Source organism: Alternaria ventricosa (genome assembly GCF_023758065.1).
Source record: "Alternaria ventricosa strain BMP 2768 chromosome Unknown scaffold_8, whole genome shotgun sequence".
Taxonomy (NCBI): domain Eukaryota; kingdom Fungi; phylum Ascomycota; class Dothideomycetes; order Pleosporales; family Pleosporaceae; genus Alternaria; species Alternaria ventricosa.
Window position 1 is genome coordinate 977035 of NW_026055688.1, and position 20366 is coordinate 997400.

At 52.5% G+C, this 20366-nt stretch overlaps 4 protein-coding genes across 4 annotated transcripts; 1 reads left to right on the forward strand and 3 right to left on the reverse strand.

Annotated features, from left to right (window-relative positions):
* Positions 1-215: 215 nt before the first annotated feature.
* Positions 216-4005, reverse strand: J4E93_005554 (uncharacterized protein; the record flags this gene model as incomplete). Its single annotated transcript, XM_049343474.1, has 3 exons — positions 216-1988; positions 2923-3159; positions 3211-4005. The coding sequence occupies 3 exons, from the start codon at positions 4003-4005 to the stop codon at positions 216-218; spliced, it is 2805 nt and encodes a 934-aa protein (XP_049199567.1).
* A 1341-nt stretch (positions 4006-5346) lies between these two features.
* Positions 5347-6363, reverse strand: J4E93_005555 (uncharacterized protein; the record flags this gene model as incomplete). Its single annotated transcript, XM_049343475.1, has 1 exon — positions 5347-6363. One exon carries the CDS (start codon positions 6361-6363, stop codon positions 5347-5349), a length of 1017 nt encoding a protein of 338 aa, XP_049199568.1.
* Positions 6364-8658: 2295 nt separating this feature from the next.
* Positions 8659-9989, reverse strand: J4E93_005556 (uncharacterized protein; the record flags this gene model as incomplete). The annotated part of the gene is made up of 4 exons (XM_049343476.1): positions 8659-8853; positions 8904-9251; positions 9302-9682; positions 9732-9989. 4 exons carry the CDS (start codon positions 9987-9989, stop codon positions 8659-8661), a joined length of 1182 nt encoding a protein of 393 aa, XP_049199569.1.
* A 6810-nt stretch (positions 9990-16799) lies between these two features.
* On the forward strand, positions 16800-18527 carry J4E93_005557 (uncharacterized protein; the record flags this gene model as incomplete). Its single annotated transcript, XM_049343477.1, has 3 exons — positions 16800-17365; positions 17413-17748; positions 17798-18527. The coding sequence occupies 3 exons, from the start codon at positions 16800-16802 to the stop codon at positions 18525-18527; spliced, it is 1632 nt and encodes a 543-aa protein (XP_049199570.1).
* Positions 18528-20366: the final 1839 nt, after the last annotated feature.

A 20366-nucleotide genomic window follows, 5' to 3' on the forward strand; every position in this document is an offset into this window, starting at 1 on the left:
TCTGGATGGGATGTAACTTGCAATGGAATCTTCAATTGGTATAAAACGACGTGCTAAACCCCAGATTAACAGAAAAGGACCCTCCCAGATCTCACGGTTGGACCCACACACCCACATCGACATCCGTAGCTTCCGCTCTCCCCGTGCATCCTCCGTGACATAAATATCGGTTCCTAGATCCCTTCGAGCTGATTGCAAACCGAGGCCATTGTCTCTTAAATCTTCCTGACATGCTCAATCAACTCTGCCACATCGTTATGACTCAAACTCTCGTCGTCTAAACTCATACCCAGCTCCTGTTTCTTCTCATCGAGATTCTCCCTCTGCCCATCCAAATCACGCTGCGAATCGCGCTCCAGAGGTGTCGCCTTTGTCTTCTCATCCCTCAGCACCCTCAAGTCGCCCGTCTCGACTGCGAACGGCGATGCAGGTGGGGGGCTCACCATATCAGCACTCGTTTTCCGCGCATGTTCTACAACTTCCTGTAGATCGGCGTGGGAAAGACTCCCGTCATCAACACTCATACCGATTTGCGTTTGTTTTTCTTCCTCTTCGCGCTTTAGACGGTCGATTGGGTTCTCTGCAACAGGTACCGGGGAGTCTTGTTTGGAGTCTTTCCTGCTGACCCAGCGGACGAGCTCGTCGACGTCGTCGTCGGTGATGTGGCGTTTCTCTTTGATGGGCTCGATGGACTCGCGGCTTCGTGGGCGACCTCGCTGTTCTTCCTCGTCAATTTCGTCAAAGGTTTCTTTGACTGGCGTGGATGCTGCGGATTCGCCGCTCGTGCCGTCGTGGCGCTTGAACCAGCGGCCTAGTTCGGGCACGTCGGAATCGTAGTGCTCGCCTACGTCGGAATCTAGCTCGGGTCGTTGGAGGTTGCGGCGCACGGGGCCTGCTTTGGGTCCGTCACGGTGCGATATCCAGCGTACGAGGTCGTCTGCGTCTTCTTCCTCGTCTGAAGATATTTCGCGGATTTCGCTGTCGGATTCAGTTGATGCGTCGCTGTAACCTGAATGTGCGTCGTTGAACACAGTGGTTTCTTTGGTGTCAGATTTCCTGCTGGCAAATCTAACAAGGTCTTCAACGTCTGATGGCCCCAGGCTCTCATGACCACTGTCTTCTTTCGCTTCCACTACGTCGCCGCCCTTCCGTCGTTCACCATCGCTAGGGGGATCTCGTCGGCTGACCCATCGTACCAGCTCGTCCACATCAGAATGGTCAATGCTCTCGTTGTCGCTTTCATAGCGAGTCGTCGATGCTTCTCGTTGGTCCTTCTCGTTGTCGGAGGAAGCAGTCGATGCGCGATCATTAAACTCGACCGGCGCACCATCCTCCCTGATCTTCTCCATACTCCCTGCGTCCTTGGTCGTCATTCGTCTTACTGTCATCCGGATCCTACTTCCAATTCCCCCTTTTCCTGAAGCGTCCTGGTCAGGTGTTCCTGGGTTATGCATCTGGCGTTCGGCGTGTTGAGACCGCCATTTGTCTGCCGCATTTTCCTCCTTCTGGCAATCTTCCTGCGTGGCAGTCTTCATCTGGTCTTGTATCCTCTGTTGAAAAAGCATGCTGCGCAGAGAATGGAATCGCGCCATGTGCGGCTGTTTTTGTCTGGACTTTGCGGACTTATCTCCGCTGCCATGCGCCGAAGACGGCTTAGAATGGCCAGAGCTTTTGCTGGTCGTCTTCAGGGAACTTCTGCTTGGTGATAGAGATGAAGGGCGAGGCGCCTGGGCAGCGACGTGCTTTTGCTTGTCTTGGCGCAATTTCTGGGGGTCGAGTGCTGGCTTAGTGTATTGTTGAGCGGCACGTTGATCTTCTTGTTCGGATGGGTCTTTTTCTTCGCTGCTATCACTGTCCGATCCTTCGTCGCCTAAACCTTCCAATATTTGTGTGACTGCTGGGGACATCAAACTGTTCATGCGACCGAGTTGCTTGCGCTGGTCCTGAGGCATCTGATCTATGTTCGTAGCTGGCGGCGCCTTCTGCGGCTGGAGGTCGAAGTATGACGCCATGACTTCCAGAGTGGCCCTTTCTCCCCAGTAAAGATGATGCGTGTTTGAGGTCCGAGGATGCCAATGGGCCAGATATGGAGCGGGATAGAAAAGAGCTCAGGTGAGGGCAGTGCTCTTGGAAGGCTTGGAGGTTCTGCAAAGTGTCGGGCTCGCAGACAAGCTAGCCTATTATCGCAAGTCTCTACCCCGCATTTTATGATGTCACGCCTCGTGAGTGGCCGGGCGCGCTGATTCAGCTGACTAGTGCAGTGACGATCGGCGTGGCAGGCTTGGGCGACATCACCGCTTTGAGGTTAAGATCTAGGGCTCCATGCATGGCGCATCAGTTGCGACAGCCGTTGGAATCAGAGGCTTTCACTGGCGAATCTGGATCGCCATAGGTGGGATCTGACCACCGATGAGGCTGACATACTTGACGTGAGACGGCACGGCAGGTGAGGTTTCATGCATCTTCCCGCCTCAATGACCGGTGCTGTCGCGCACGGCTCGATCCGCACGATCTATGAGCATGCGCTAACGGACAAGGTCAATCTTAACAATTTTTCGACATTGCTTCCCAGGGTCTCCCCTTTGTCAAAACTATAGTCCCCGATTCTAATGCCAGACATTTCCAGCAGATGATGGACGTTGACGGTTCTACGCGACACGCTTTGTACGCCTGCCGTACTGTTGGGATGCCTCCGCCACATTGAAAGCTAGAAGATTCGGTGTGTTGCCATGGAGAGTACTCTCATCTATCGCGCCCTTTGTCGCGACGCCAGCCATGCTTTCGCATAAACCCTCCACTGGCCATCCTTGACCCAGGAAGTATGCGGCTAAACCAACGATATGAGGGGTTGCCATGCTCTGAAGAAAAGGGCAAAGAGTCAGCGCGCGTCATACCGACAGTTTCATCTGGGAATATACTTACAGTTCCAGAGTGCGTCTCAATAGTACCACCGAGGTAAGTGCTGGTGATGTCAACGCCGGGCGCCAGGATGTCGACAATAGGGCCATAATTGGACCATTCGATGAGCGTGTCGTTGATGGCCGTAGCACCCACGGTGCAGACACTAGGTTCAGATGCTGGAGAGGATAATTCAGCGTTCCGTCCCTCATTGCCTGCTGCGACAGCAAGGAAGATTCCCGCTGCGACGATGGCAGCGGCCTAGATCGATGTCAGTTGGATGTCTGGTAAAAGACGGAATAGGGTACTCACAGCATCATTAAGGGCCTGCGTCCTACGCCCTCCAAGACTCATATTGGCCACGAAACCGTTGGGACAATCTCCGGCCTCCCTACTTTTTGCTGCATCGGTAATAACATACTCCATACCCGCAAGGACGCCTTCGGTCGTACCAGAACCGTACGAGTCCAGTACGCGGACAGCGAGCAGCGTCGTCTTCTTCGCCACGCCCCAGGTCATCGAGCCAATTGTACCAGCCACATGAGTTCCGTGGCCCATGCCGTCGATCATGGTGTCCTCACCGCTGAAGTCCGCTAGGAAGAGAGCACCTTTCCAATCGTTAGCGCATATCTCTAGGGGCGAATGTTTCGTACGTACGTCCCCCGAATTCTGGATGTTCAACCTCGATGCCTGTGTCAATGACGTATCTGCGGTCGCTTTGTGAGCGAAATTCAGACACGCGCGAAAACAAGTGGTAACATACGCGCATGTACCCTCTCCGGCGCTGGAATCGAAAAGGTAACTCGTTTGATACGGCTCGGCGTGAGAGATACGGGCTAGACCCCACGTAGCGTTGTTCTGTTGCACGATCTCGTTGCTGTGGATCCTGGCGCTCTGTTCGATGTACTCAACCTGATTACATGAGCTCAGCTTTGTTAATCCGAGCGTATAGCTTACATGCTCAGAAGCCTGGAGTCGAACAAGTTCTTCCTCGGAGATACTGCCGGCAAATCCTCTGAATCCAGGCATTGCGTATTCATAGTCGGGTTTGGTGGCCACGGATGCCATCAGGTCATCGTGAGCTTGTGTTGCTACGTCGCCCTTCATCTTGACAATCCATCTCCCGGCGATGGCATCTGCGCCATCAACTCTAGTCAAGGGGGCAGCAAAGACCACCGAGAAAAGAGCGAGGAGTACTGGAGTATACATGTTTCTGGGCCGTTCGAATTGAATATGCTGGAAGGGATAATCAAGGGGCTGGGTTTCAGAGAAAATGTGAGGGGTCGGATTCTTCACGTTGAGTTGTACCTGCATGAGCGGCAGGACCGAAGCTTAAATACAAATGCCGTACAACCCATACCAGCATCAAAGACGGCTGGCTCCTTTGACACCCAATGGCGCAATGCGAAGGACCAGTTGGCGATAGCGCTCGCGAGTACGCACAGGCAGTGCGACCTCTCACGGACCACGTTAGGGCATGCTGTCTGGCGAGCGCATGCTACTTTGCAACACCAACAAGAGCACAAAAGATACCGCTATCTGACAGCGCGCATGATGCCGGTCCATGGGTTGACGGCATGGGTACACGCTTCAAGGTTCTCCGATGTTACTCGTCATTCATCATTGCGACGGGCCGGATGCTCAGTCGTGTAGAGCTTTTGGTCGTATAGGTCGCACAGTAGGTCTAGCAGAGCTTTGGTGTTTCCCGCGGATGGTACATAGTAACATCGAGAGGTATATGGCGTCCAGATAACCAAAGGGAAGGATCTGGTCCAGATCCAGCACCAACGGACCGTGAACACGGGAAGGAAGTTATCTGAGAGCCAATCAATCTGGACAAAGCACCGATTGAAGGTCGTGTTACCTCTAGCGAAGCGCTGTGCTATGTGTTCTGTTATGAAGCGGGTTCCTACATGATGTCGTTGTTGTACCCGATGGGCGCTAAATCTCAGCGTCTTGTCATAGGATGTTGATGACTGGTAGGAGATGAACACCCTTATCATGAGCGCCACAAAGAAGCTCTGGGAATTCGATCCACCGGATATTGTCGATGAGTCTGCCCACGAGTCGTGGAGTGGTGGGGGAACGAGGGTGCATGTGCATGCAATAATTGTCGAAGAAGGTATTGGTACGACTGCTGGAACGTGTGTCGGTGCTAATAATTCGTTGTCACTGTCAATGGTCGTTCCTTGACGGGATCGCGGGCTTGCGCATGGAGTCTCGCCAGATCCTGCGATCTCTGGCAGCGAGTATTGGCTGGTACACATCTATGTTGGCCAGACCATACTATCGGGATCGTGGCAGCGCAAGCTATGCTGTCTTACAGGATACAGTACATCAACACAATCGAAAGTCAAGCTTCATAGATGCTCGAGATGAACTCAATTCCTTATCAGCTCAGCGATAGCTATCAACATACCAAGGCCATGTTTGCCACCTTTGGGTACCTCACAAAGTGGCGAGCCACTTCTCCAACGCCTCATTAACCTCTTTCGGCTTCTCCAATTGTACCCAATGCGACGACTCAATTGTCTCATACGTCAAATTCTTCACATCCCGCTTCATCCTCTCCGCCAACTTCGGCTGCACACTAGGCGAGCACACAGCATCGTACTTCGCATCGATGTACAGGAACGGAAGCTCCAACACCCCGCCATTCTTCTCGCTCTTCGCATACTCCACATTGGCTTCGTGATTGAAGTAGTATGCGTTCGCACCGAAGAATCCATGCTTCTTCTTGCTCTTCAGCAGACTCTCATACAGATGCTCGTCCAGTGACGTATACGAAAGCGGGATGTCAGGAAGGTTTTCCGGATGACCACCGAACCAACCCCCGTCTCTCAGGATACGGCTTGTGGGTGAGGGCTGGCCCCACTTACTACCATCACCTTTCACATACAGGATCTTGGTGATGACATCCAAGTGCCCGTCGAACGCTTTGACGCTTTCCTCGGGTTTCACCTCGTAGTACCGCATGTACTCCCAGTTCCCCCACTCAGTCTCGCTTTCGGGGTAGAGGTCGCGGTTGATGGTGCTCTTGAGGTATTCGAGGCCCAGCTCCACGCTCCGGTAGGGGACGCAGAGGTTTGCCATGGCAACGAAGAGTTCGGGGTAGTGTGCGGCAAGTGCGTTGGTGACGCCGCAGCCCCAGTCGTGACCGATCCATACTGCCTTCGTTATGCCTAGCTTTGAGGCGAATTCAACGAGCTCGGGAACGAGGACTTCAAGGCGGTAAGACTCTTTTTTCTGGGGTGCTGTCGAGTCGCCATAGCCGCGCATGTCAGGTGCGATGACGCGGTATTTTGATGAGGCAGCGAAATGTGCGAGTTGGTGTTTCCATGATTCTGCGATGTCGGGCCAGCCGTGGATGAAGATCAGGGGAGTGCCGTCTGCCGAGCCTCCTTCGTAGTAGTGCGTGACCTCACCATTTTGGTGGGTGATGTCGCCTGCGGTGAATGAGTCCATGGCGTGTACTGGTGCAATAATGCTAAGATGTTTGGTAGAAGATGACGTGGGCTGGAGATTTTGTATACTAGTAGAGGAATGGGCCGATGAAGGTTCGTACGATACTGACTCTCGGGGACCTCGGTAGACCCACCACGAAGTGGGTATGACGACAAATACGGATTCAGACTAGACCCAGAAGTTGCGGCGTGGTCAGAATTGTTGAACGCACATGTGATAGTGTCGTGTAACACCAGAAACCCGAAGTAAGCTGACTGTGGAAGCACCCTTGCATTGGACTGCATAGGATCTTTCGCGGCGCTCAACTCGGTTGACACACATCGTCAATTCAAAGTGCGAGCAGTTGGTCGATGATTCGAAGAGCTTGAGGCCCAGTTCGAGAATAAGATAAGAGCATGAGTTGACTAGCACTGCGCGAGAACTATACATCGTATTCCATGTCCACCGAAAAGCTTCGGACTTGGCTCCATGAGCTGAATGCTTTCCGGAGGGATTGACTGAGAGCGATTGGTCTACATAGTATTCTCCTGCGCCCATGGCACGAGCTCGATGAGATGTATCTCGCCATGTTCAGCATCGAGAGACTCGTACTCCAGTCGGCCGAGATTTGGGACCGAGTATTCCGATGAACCAGGAGGTCAGCGGAGGGCGGTCGAAGGTGTGAGAGCAGTAGCGTTCGTCAAATGTCGATGACAGTGTCTCATACGCTTGTTCTATGGTACGGTGCTAGCATCAGTGGTCGTGCGAGAGCTACCGGCATGGTCCGCTGTTGACAGCGCGCGCATGCATACTAGCAACGCTCGCAGTCTGTTCGACTGAATGCCCTAACACGTTAACCTAGGAAAAAACTGAACAGGTCTAGAGCCCACATTAAGATAAAAGCTTGCGAAGTTGGTGGCTTAACGGCGACGTAGGCTCCTGGGTGTTCAGTTTTTCCCTTGGATAAGGTGCTAAGGTGCTGTGAGTACCGTATGTTGGTACATACTTTATTGGCCTGTTGGGCGATATTCACCGCGCAGTCTGCTCTCATGTGTGTGGTAGTTCGCAGGCGTTGTCGAAACGCTGAAGCGCGTCCGCGCGACGCGAGCTTCCGTCAGCCCACAACGCGAAGAAACGCTTCATACGTGGCCTAGAGTGCCGATGTTATCTCGTGATCGTTTGACCCTGCGCAGATCTGACATCTCAAGTACGATCCGCGTCGTATCGCTGCTTCAGGTGGTTCGCGCAGACTGGAGAGGCGGAAGCGGCAGTTGGGTGATGAAGTTGGTGGCGCACCTCATCGCGAGAACCCTGGAAGCGTCCCGAACTTCGCCTTGGTCCGTGCGTCCAGCTGGCTCGCGGAAGGAAGATGGCGGCTGCAGCCTTAACCGCAATATCTTCTTATTGGAATTGCGGGGCGAGATTGAGTCTTCCGATGAACCATGCTGATCAACGTTGTGCCAATATAGCTTCGACATTGCGGGGAAGGCTTCAGCCTCTGGTACCGTATGCAGCTAGCCATGTGTGATGCGTGGTACTTGTTCGAGCTATTGTTAGTCGTCCGAGGTTGCAGAGGTTGAACAAAGGTTGGGTGGTATGGAGATCTCAACTTCTTTGCCGGGTGTAAGGAAAGTTTGGTAGAAGATCGCTGTGTCTCATTGATCGTCACACTGAGAGATATCCATGTGCACGTCTCTAGAGGACAGATCTTCGCAAGGCCAAGAAAGATACTTTCTTTGTTTGCGCAGATGTATGTGCCGGCAGACCCTGCATGAGCCTTGTCACCTATGCAAGACGATGCAGGGCCCGTGGACGCGGCACCGTTATGCTAACGCGCAAGGCCACGCCTCTCAAAGCCACATACGACGCAGCACGGTCAACAGTACTTCTGCCGAAACAAAGAATGACCCATCGTGACACATGGGCGTCAGATATAGCCATGATGATGAGGCTTAGCGTAAGCCACCCCCACAACAACAGTAGTGACGGTATCACAAAGCCCATTTTCGTAATGTCGATCTCCGCATTGAAAGGCGGTAGTAACGAGACGGTCATCCGTATTCCCTTCGTTGACCGGAGATCGAGATCATGGGGCGACATATTGGCAGTCAAAGCGAAGACATAGCACTGGGGACGTTCTGGATGAGTAACTTCATAGATTGTATCTCCATTGGTGCTATCGACTACCAAGAGACAACTACCGCCATCATGACTTCATAAGAAAAGAAGGAAGGGAATCTTCGACTTCTATCAATGCAAAACTAGAAAAGATTCAATGCAAAATGCTCATAAAGCGCCGCTAAGAAGAAGAAATGCTTAACCGCTGGGGTTACCGTTGAAGGCAAGGTAGTTGACGGTGCCGGAAGGAACACCGGAGATCTTGTTCTTCAGCGACAGTGCGGTGAGGCGGCTGGAGAGTGCGGCAGGGGTCCTCTTGCCCTCGAAGCCGAGAATGTAGGCGGCGAGACCAGCAACGTGAGGAGTAGCCATGGAAGTACCGGAGATGGAGTTCTTTGTATCGTTAGCTTTTGATGTAAATATCCCCGTAGGGTTAGACTTACAGTGCCACCGTTGTTCCAGGTGGAGAGAATGGAGACACCAGGAGCAAGGATATCAACGACGGAACCATAGTTGGAGAAAGAAGCGAGGCGGTCAGAGCTGTCAGTGGCACCGACGGTGTAGACAGTAGCCTCAGATGCGGGCGAGGAGTTGCGAGCATCGGCACCGTCGTTGCCGGCAGCAACAGCCATGAAGACGCCAGCGCTGACTGCGTTGGCAGCGGCAGAGTTGACGGCAGTGGAGCGAGATCCTCCCAGAGACATGTTGGCAACAGCACCGTTGGGGCAGCTGCGGGTTTTGGCATCGTTGGCAACGAAGTTGATACCGGCAATGACACCAGAGTTGGAGCCCTTCAGAATATTAGCAACCTATAAAGCTTAAGATGGATGCATCAACATACCGAGCCACTGGCATCGAGGACCTTGACAGCGTATAGCTTGGTCTGCTTGGCAACGCCGTAGGTCTTGGATCCGATAGTACCGGCGCAGTGGGTGCCGTGGCCGTTTCCGTCCGTGTTCTGACCGTCACCAGCATAGTTGGCGAGGAAGGTAGCACGGCCCTCAAACTCGGGATGCGCTACGTAGATGCCAGTGTCAATGACATAGGCGCAAGTACCAGCACCAGAAGAGGTGTCGTAAGTGTAAGAGCTGGAACCAGGCTCCTGGTGGGAGATACGAGCAAGACCCCATGTGGAGGAAGACTGAGTTGTGTAGGCCTTCTTCTCGAGGTGCGACTCGCCAAGGTTAGCCTTGACAATAGCATCTTGCTCAATGTAGTCGACCTGGACAATGTTAGCACTGAGTGGATCTTCTTGAGGCTGCATAGCTTACACCTGGCAGGTTGCGGAGTAGCTCAACGATGTCGTCGGCCATATCAGCAGAGAATCCACCGAATCCAGCGAACTTGTAGACGTGGGCAGGGTCCTTCTTGAGAACCTTCAAGGCGACGTCGATGAGGTTCTGAAGGTTCTCATTCTTCATCTTGACAATCCATCTTCCGGGAATGGGAGCACCAGCACGGGGAACAATGACCGGGGCGGGAAGGGCAAGAGCCACAGGCAAAAGTGCGAGAAGAAGTGAGAGCTTCATGTTGAGTGATGGATCGAAGATGGGATCTTTGGAGCGAGAGACGATGAAGACTGCTGATGAGGTCTGAGTGTTGCTGTGCTCGTGGCCTGATGCTATAGAAGGGCGTCCAGTACCTCTTATATAGATATGCTTGATAATTTGGTATTGAGACAAGATGGCAGGAGGCAAATGCACCTTCCAATAAGGACTAGCAGCCACCGACAAGGCGGTCTCGTGGCATGCCGACGTACCTGAACCACAGCACAAGGTGTGTTAGTCGCTAGAACGGCTTAAGATGGCGTTTGAACCACTCCGATACCTAGTTGGGTAGGTGCTACAGTGTGTTCGGGCACTACTTGCTCCCAGCCCACCTTAGTAGCGGTAATAGAACGGGCGGAAAGTCTTAGAGAAGGAGGAGGATGTCGCGAGTAGCAGGTCAGACGCGCAGGTCTTGGCAGAATGCACTATAGATTGGCATGCTTACTAGTTTAGGGATGTGAACAGCGTCGCGTAGAGATTCAACGTACAGACCGGTGCGTTGACGCGATTGGATGGGGCGGATCGATCTGCAGCCATCCTGATAACGGTGTAGAGGTGACGAGTGGATCATTACTAGGTCGGCTGTCAAATGAAGCTGTTTCATGCAGGATTATCGCCCGGGGTCCATCGAGAAAGGCCCGTCGCCTTTGTCTGTTGGTTACGGTTGCACGAGGCAAATTCAACTCGGACATGGCACGCTTGCCAACCCGGATCAAGTGAACCAACATGATGTGTTCCTTTTTCATCCCTGACGGTAAGTCCCAAGGGCACGGGACGAGCCGCTACTGGCTGAAGGGTAGTTCATAGGTCAAAGTACCGAGGCAATCGTCGGAGATACTGCGCAAGACTGATGTGCAGACGATTTCGAGCCAAGAACAAGGTTTACATACGCCGTCGGGGTGTAATGAATGACGTGACGAGAAGACCCGGCTCTAGTAATTGTTAGATGGCAATTGTATACACGTTACCATGAGTCTTACATCCCTTACATATCTGCATGGATGTCCAATCTCGCTAGATGAGATGACCAACGGGATTTGCTCCAATCACAACAGGGTCGCTTTCTCAACTGGTCGCTGCACCGATCCCGTTTCAGGCGGCTTGGAGACGTGATTTGGTTAAGAGCCAATCAGATATTGCAGTCCGACTTTATCTGGCGGGCTTGGCGAGACCGGCTATGCTGTCGTAGCGCTGTTCGGCAGCGCCGCAGGGTGCCATCATGCTTTTTCGTAACCCTCGAATGGCCGGCTGTATTGAACATGCAATATTCAGGTGTTGTCATCCGACGCAGCTGCAGCGCCATCCGCTGACACCCCAAGACCCGCTAGCATTAAGCTTAAAAGCACGTAGGCGTTGAAACCACCTCCTTCTTTGGGATCTAGCATGACGCAGATCAATATAGTGAACCTGGCCATTAGCCACACCTCAGATAAGGCAACAGCAGGAGAAGCAGATGGGCGAATCGCGACCTGCGATGTTTTGGGTAGCGCTCTTGCCAACGCGAAATGACATGATCGCCTTGAAAGATTCTCGTCCTGTCACGTACAGCTCTTGTTCCCGCAGCCCAGGCACACGACCGGCGGCGATAGGAGATCTAGACGTGTAGTAATCCCGCGGACTGGAGGAAAGTGCAGCGGAAAGGCGCACTTCCTACTTCCAAGCCTTTCAAGGCGACTGCGGGTTCTGGTGGAATGGCGTCTTGCCGCTGTGTCGATCACGACGCCCGCCGGCAGATGTGAGCATGGCAGAATGTCTCCTGCCTGTTGCGTGAAGTACTCCGCCCGCTAAGATGACCTACGAGCCGTCTTCAGGTGTAGTTGGCGAAGCTGTGGAGGCGAAAGGGTGTGGCGTAGTGTTTTGGCGTAGTCCTTCAGGACCCGCTCCCATCGCAGGTCCGGATGTTGGCCGGTGCCGAGATCCCGCCGTGGGCACGTGCGCAGCGCACGAACCAAGCCGGCATCGCTCACGATGTCTCGGTATTCTCCTGTCACGACATCACCAACCGGTGTCAACAAGTCCCTAGGCAAAACCTTCTGACATTTTTCATCTGCACTTGGGTAACTCGCATAGATCGTCGTTTGAATGCCCGCTATATTCCCGTCGCAACAAGTGACAGCTGTCTGTTCCAACGTCTAGGTCGAAAGATCGGCCCTCGTGGCATGTCACTACGGACAAGAACGGGTCATCACATGACTGTCGTGGTAGCAGGCGCGCGTGATCTATTGAGGACTTGCTGCGCTTGAAGGTAACAGCTCGCCGACATGGCCGGCAGATGGATACGGATGATACCTCAACATCAAGCGTGTATTAGTCGTTTGCTAAGTCAGAGCAAACATTTGAGTCAATAGCTCGAAAGTTCTTGGAGAAGCTGAATCTCACAGGACAAGCCAATATTCACTCTTGTCAACACAAGGATGCCACACACACTGACATCCCAAGTTAGTACATCCATTTGCCATTCCTCCCATACCGCGCTAGTCACTTCCATGCGTAGCGTCAGCAGCATGATCTCCCATGATCTCCTCGTATCTCAGACCCTGCGACGATCTTCACGCGACGGTTAAGGACCTTCCCTGAGCGTCAATCTTCCGCCAGTGCCAAGAACGCAATCGCAACCAGCGCTTACGTCGGGCCATGACCCCACACCCCTCCGCCATGGGCTGGCTGCATGGTAGAGCTAGCTGCATGTAGGGAGGGATGATGGCTTGCGTTAGCTTACATGTTCTACATCCAGGCTACTCTTTGGCCGTAGGGTCTGTTGTTGCCCAACCATCATGCAGGTACACTTACTGGTATCGTGGGCTTCAGTGCTGATCGATCATGCAGTCGGATGCAGTACCCATGGCGCGAGTCCTATGGCTTACGGTCTGAAGTGACCTTCCTCTTCGGTCTCTACACAAACGTTGATTGTCACAGCAACTTGATGCGACCGGTGTTCAAATGGCGCTATATACGCCATGGTTGACGAGTAGGCGTTCACATGGACAGTTCGAGTCTTCGCGCGGAGACCCCTAAAGAGAAGGTCAATCGAGCTGTTCAAGACGCACAGCCCGACAACAATGTGCAAGTCCACGGGATGATTGAGACGTGTTGGTATCACCAAGCCCTGCCGCAGCATCTGTATTTAGCAACGGCCCGTCCCCTGTCCTTCAAATGGCAGCCGAAGGATTCTGCTTGCATGGATAGATCATGGCAGCTATCTCGCAGGACCTATGCACCAGCCCAACTGGTCTTCTAATGCTGCAGTATACTGCGAAACGATATTCCTGATGATGGAGCCGCCAGCCATCGCGTTCCCTCCCGCCAGGAACCGGAGTCAACGTTCCGCTTTGTCTTCAGTGGATCCAATACATGTACCAAGCGGACATGTACGGACATTGAACCCCGAATGAACAGGGCTAACCCGAAAGACGATGTATTATCGATCATGACCTCCTGCTGTTGCTCACTCATCAGAACTTAACAGAGATAGAGGATATCATGCGCACTCTAGCTGCGCTCAAGGCTACTTGGGCATAGAATACTTCGAGATCCTCGCGGCTCCCTTGTCAGCACGCATCTAGAAACCGTACAGCATCAGCACCGCCGCGCAGATCAAAGACCATCACTTTCCTGTTCCTTATCGCCGGTCCCTCTTCATCCTTTCACCTCATACCTCTCTCAATAGCATCTATCCCACTCGCCTCGGAAAGCACCTCCGTAACCCACCCCACCCTGCACCACACGCGCCGGGTGTGAGCAGATACAACGCCACCAACACAGGCACATTTCCGCAATCCTACCAACGGCTCGGCCCTTTTCTGGAAAGGCGCACAGAATTACCAGATCCACATACCTTGTGGATATTTGCGATAAGGCATCATGCGGAATAAGCCTTGGTGAATGTAGGACAAGCCTCATCAAGAAGGCGGGTGGGTGTCTTGGCGCGGGTTGGCGACCTTCCGCTCTGGGAATGTAGGGCCGGTTGGAGTGGTCGGGTGGGTACACTTTGAGCTGGAAATGTTCATGGAGTTCTCGGCAAGCTCTTGAGATCTTGAACTGCTACATGACGTTCATGTGACATGTGATGGGTTAGAGTTATAAGTTCGCGACACTACTCAAATTCATTGCTCGTTCGATAGTGACTACGACTATATTGAGGCGTGGCGATACCCGCGCTTTGTGGTATTATATCAGCTCAATCGTTGTTTCTGGTGCATTGTGGTATCCGTCAAGTATGCCTTGCAGTATCGATCTGTGTTTGTCGTAATGTTCGAAGCTCATGAGTGAACACGCCGTGAAGTCGAAATAGCCCACCCGTTCATAGCTGCCAATTTCAAGTCGACTCGGTGAAACTACAATCCCTTGTACACTCTCCTGTTGTCTCCCCCTCTCGTCCTTCATCTCACATCTGTAGTGGCGAAGAATCAACAAACTGACCTCATCGCCCAAGTCTATGGCATTTGTGATCGTACAGTCATCGAGAACGATAGTAACTTGGTGTGGCGTCCGTGGACAGAGGTCCGAGTCTTGCAGATAAATTGGAATCAGACGGCACCGCAATGTTAAGGAGGCGTTGATGAGTTGCCCGGAAGGCTTCTGCTCCACAGCGATGTCTTTCAACACTGCCATCTCATCCGCGCGTACCTCCCTAACCTCGTACGAGTTATCCCACCATACGCTGTGGCCTCCAATTGTACGGTTGATGCTCGCCCAACTCCAAGTAGGTGCGCGCCATATAGAAGGTCTTGGAGGTGACTCCTTCGGATACATATAGTCATTGACATTCCGACTCCAGCCCAGGTCTTCGATCAGTCGGTCTCGCCATAAGCCGGCGATTAGGGTTTCGTTCGTCACTTTAGCAACTGCCTGTGCAACACCATTCAGCGCAACGAGTACATCTTGCTCCTTTGTTAAGCTGAGGCCGGAATATAGAGTCCTGAAGTGGCACCAGTCTTTGTGGATGCTTGACAAGACTTTGAGCCTGTTCGACACTGGTCGGACTCCCGGACGTGATGGCCAGTCGACTCTTGTAGTTGCAAGCATTCAATCGTAAGGTATGCAATGGGGAGTCGTCCATCCAGTCGGTCGCTTCTTCGATGAACTGACCCTCAGGGTCCTGTTCGCTCGTGAGAGATTCGCGACACTCCCAGAACAGTAGCTTTTCTGTGAAGTGAACGGTTCCACTACTCAAATAGCGTTCCTGTGCAACCCAGGCTCTTTTGTTCAAAGGTGCCATATCGACAGCTACGGCAGCAGTGACTGTCTCGCCGCCTATGATATAAGCCCGCAAGGGATCGTCTGTCTTTAGCCCACAAAGTCGGGCGGGGCTAGTATTGACTCCTATTAGTACTAGACTTTGCGGATCTCGATCGAAGAAGAGACCAGTATCACTATCTTTGGCAGCCGTAGCTGCGATGCAGCAAATAGCCCGACTGTAGACGTCTTGCATACAGGCAGCCTCTCTATGCCAATCGTGAGGGTCGTCTTGGATAATACACCTAGAGCGCGTGAGAGGAGGCACAGAAGCTAGCTTTACCAGATGTGACGTACAGTGAATCAATCCAAAGATATCGAATTTTCATCTTTCGGACCACTTGAATGGCGTCTTGGAATGTCTTAGGTAAACTTGCCAATGAAGTGCCTAATTTCAGACACGTTGCAGTGGTTTTCGTTAACCGAAGAGGCTGAGAATTACCCCAGCAATGCGACAGCGCGATGTAAGTCGTTTCTCCAAAATATTCGTGCAATTCTACAAGACGAATTGTTGAAGCTTCAGTATAGCCTACATCAATCAGTCTTGTGGGCAGGAAGCTATCCGTTTCTTGTCTGCCGAGCCTCATGCTTTGGCACTTGATATGCGTGTCTCGGCATTGCTTTGACTGAGACAAGGCAAAATCAATGCAGGCGTCACTGCCTGTGTAATCGGTAGCAAGGCTTCTATGTGCCAATGCATTGCCGAAGAGGGCCGGAAGGAAGCGATCTGAGTCCTCGGCGGTTCCTCTGGGCGTTAAAGCAAGGTGTATTGTAATACCCGAACAAGTGAAGCGAGGCACCAGGTCTTCACCTATGTATGTGCAAGCATCCTCTAGTTCTGATGTGACTAAACAGTACGTGGTCGGTGCCACTTCGAAGGTACTATCTGCTCGACGGCCTGTAACAGATTAGTCATTTACACACATCGAACACCACAGAATTCACAATACGCATTTGGCGACGGAATTCCGCTCGAAGGTGTCCACAAAGACCGCAAGGCAACGCGAGACCTTGCTGGAATGAGCCAGCCGTCTCGTGGTGAACGAAGTTCAGATTTCCATTCTCCTCTGCCATCAAAGGGTTTTCTCCGCTGAGAAATCTTTGGCATGGATCACAAAGTAGCTCGTCTGACATTTAGATCGGTTGTTTGGTTTCAAGGAAGTGATGATCTGCTCAAGAATGATGATACGATAAAGGTGACGAGTAGACACCAGGCTGAGGTTTATCCAGTTGCGCAGCACGTCAGCCCGCCAAGTTCAGGTGCGGGGTGAGCGACTGCTGCCTGGCCAGTGGATCAGCCATCGTTCTGGCTAGCATAAAACGTGTACGTGTTAGCATGCGGTAAAGACGAAATCAAGCGATATCTCGAAAAATGTCGTGAGCGGTGTCATTGGTGTTGAGGCAGCGCGTCCCCAGAGATTAACGGGCCCACTTCCCCTAGCCTAAGCCAGGGTCCAGCGTCGCCCGGCCTTCGTACCTGCCTGTGCTCAACTTTTACCAATTGCACACCCTCAGCATGCTGACGCTCCCTTCTCTCTCCGCAATGAAGCGGACACGATGAACTCGTCACGCGCATTCACTCGGACGACCCAGAACACCTTCCGCAAGCCCCTCGACTTCCTCAGCAATCTGTCGCGGGGTCCTGTGCAACTGCCAAAGGACAGAAAGAGAAAGGACAGCAACGTACACCGGCGGAACAACAGCGCTAGCTCCATCGACGATACCGATCACTCTGACGTCGAGTTCTACGCGCAAATGGAGACGTCACGGCGGAGTCATTCGACGCAGAACTCACTGTCGGAGCTGCAGCCTGCGGTGCCATTGATCGATATTGGCAGTCGCAGCACCAGTCCCTACCCGCGCAATCGAAGCGCCGCACAGAGCGAAGACGAAGATGACGAATACGAACCGGCGAGTAGTATACGGCCGTTGGTCAGCCATGACGTGGGGCGAGGAAGCCACGCCTTTCGCAGCTTCTGGCAACAAGGCGGGCCTGGGGCTTTCTTTTTCGGCACATGGAGGGGCTGGCAGGTCTGGGTGGGACTGCTGGTCTTTTGGGTCGGCGGATGTAGTTTTGGGCTACTGCTGATGAATCGCTTCATTATGCTGACGGGCGTCTACAAGTGAGGACAGTGTCAAACGCGTGTTGGGTGTATGCTAATAACTCCAGATTTCCCTTCCCGCTCACTCAATCGTACGCCCAACTCATCATCACGCATATCCTCCTCATACTCGTGTCGAGCCTCCTACGATTCTCCAGCAATCCGCTACATTTCATCGGCTTCGGTGCCGCTGTGCCGCCCTCGCAACCCGCTGCACCTCAGGGAGGAGCGTTCAGAGGCAACAAAAAGCCTGGCATATACGCTTTTGCGCGATGGTTGTCGAATGGATCTGGTGGCATTGCTGGTGGAGGCCTGTTTGAGTTCGATTTCCAGATCGCGAAACAGGTACTCCCACTTGCGGTAGTCTTTATCGTGAAGGTGCTGCTTAGCAACTTCTCATTCGCGTAGGACGCCCATTACGTCCCCATCTTCTCCAATGCTAACACAGGATAGCTACGCACCTCTTCCCGTCTATCAACTCGCGCGTATCGGTATAACCCCGCTCGCCATCATCTTCGCCTGCGTTCTGCAGAAAGAGAACGTCAATGGCAGCACCCTCTCCTCCGCCCTCGTCGCAACCCTCAACCTCTTCTTCGCCTCATACCGCTCCAACGTTCGCGTTACCTGGGAGTCTGTCGTCGCCGGCGTCTTCTCTTCCATCTTCGTCGCGCTATACCCGATCATTCTACTCCGCACATACCGCAAGATCGTCGCTGGTCTCGTGCCTGCCGGCGATGTGCTCACCGGATACCCCAGCGGCTCGGAGGAACCCGGCAACAGAGAGGAGACGCGCGCTTTCTACCGCACGCTGCACTACACGTCCCTCGTGTCGCTCATGCTCCTCACACCCATCGTAATCCTCTCCGGAGAGGTCCCGCACATATACCACAACATACCCTTCCTTGACGTGCCCTTCTTCTGGGCCATGATGCTGTTCGGGGGCATGGGCTCATGGGCTGTCTTCTCGGGTACTTTGCTGCTTGTCAAGGCGACGTCTCCTTTAACAGCGACCTTCGTCGCAGTCCCACGAAGCGCATTTCAGCTTGTTGCCATCACACTGTTCAAGGGTCCGGCGCAGACTTGGATCGGCGTAATACTTTGCTGGATCAGCAGTCTGTGGTTCCTCGTCGCGAGACGCGATGAAGGGAGGAGTAGGGATCGATTGAGATTAGAAGGCAGGTAACAACTTTTGGTGACCTTTTGGCACATTTACTTCGCCATCACGTCATATGATTACTCCCTTCATTCTGGGTGTATTGCTCCAATTTATCTTGCATAGCGTAGCATCTGATACCAATACTTATCACAATTTTGTCAAGGATTTCTTTACCTTGCGAACAACCAAGGGTTGACATTACCGGCTTGCTCATTGTGGAAATCCGCGCTCTCAAAAGCGTTGCCATGTGTTGGACCAGTGGCGACATCGCGCCGCCGTTCAAAAGGATACCCGACTTCGCCATGGGATGAACTTTCTTGCTTTTGGTTTGGCTCGCCCTTGAAGGGCACTGTGTAATTTCCACTCAAAGCACTATATAAAGCTTCTCGTACTGTCTCTACTTCTTCCTTCTCATCATAAAGACTCCTCTTCTGTTTTCCAAAAAAGCGCTCAAGCGTTATGATGGCTTCGAAACCTTTTCTGAACGAGTACATGTCTTATTCCGCCTTCTTCCTTCGAAAACAAGCATTCCAAAAGCCTGCCTCAATGCTTCATGCGAGCTAAACGCCCAGCATTTGAGTATAAAGCACAGAAAACAACACCATACTTTTGTTCCTCCACGACACACTCGCATCTTACAACTCCAAAAGATGTCAACGAGTGCATCATGGCACCGAATTGCTTATCAACCACTCGCATGATATGGGCCGCGCATGTGGTTCTTCTTCTTCCGCATCGTCTTTTGCTGGAATATTTAAAAGACACAAGCTTTTCTGCATGTTCTGGCGGCTTGCTTCGAGTTCAAAAAGTCATGAGAAACGAACAATGTGTCTCGCTCCTCCTGGTCCCTTCAACGAGCCAGTCACTCTCGGAAGGCAGTTGGATGAGTAAAATGGGTTATCACACACATATGATCGACCCAAATAAAACCGAGAACTTGTGGATGAGATTTGCGCCGCCCCCGTCAGCGGAGATTTCCAAAAGCGCTGGCCGAGGATGAAATGTCTGGCGAGGGGTCCAAAGAAAGCTACAATGGGCTTCATGTCTTCGTCGGCACCTTCTCTGAACGTGGTAATGGCAGTTGCATCACTTCCAAAATATGGTCGACTGGTTCCATGTGCGACTGTGTTGTCGGCGCGCGTATATAAACCTCTATCTTCCCTGTTGCTCAGTCTTTCTTACACAACACTCGCGGGTTTGGGTTTCCAAAAATAAGGAAGATGCTCAAGCATGGAGACTAGAAGGGGAACAAGAAGACTCGGATGTCTTTCCGTGTGCACCGCTGCCCTCATACCTCAAAGGCATAACACAGCCTCCCATCAAAGTCCTCATTCACAACTCGAATACCGATAATTGCTAAAAAGCCAAGTACGGACCCTTCATGTTTCTGAGCCTTTCTTCGACTTCAAAAAGGCCAAGATGGATCTTATGTGCTTTGCTCGTTTGCGAATCGTCAGCAAGCTTTTCGCCGTCCAAACACCAAAACAGCCGCACCGAACTTCATCGAGGGGTGATCTGTTATTTTTGGAACGAGCCGAAAAGTCATGGGTACTCCTTTTCTTGATTTTGGTGATTCCCTCGCAAGGGTGAGGTATAGAAAATCAACTTCTGGGGGTCACAAGAAGTGACTTTATACGATGACGCCCTCTGCCAAGCATACAGACCATGCATTCGTTAACATTTGCTTTTGTATTTTCTACTCCTCCGATGTGTATGTTTGAGATGGCGTCTGTATCCTGCCATCATGATAGTGGGGACAACGCGCTTTCCAAACAGACCAACATACATCGGTGACTCTTCATTTTCTGGTAGTACGCGCAAAATCCGACGGACGACGACATCGCAAAACTTTATGGCGGTTTTGGT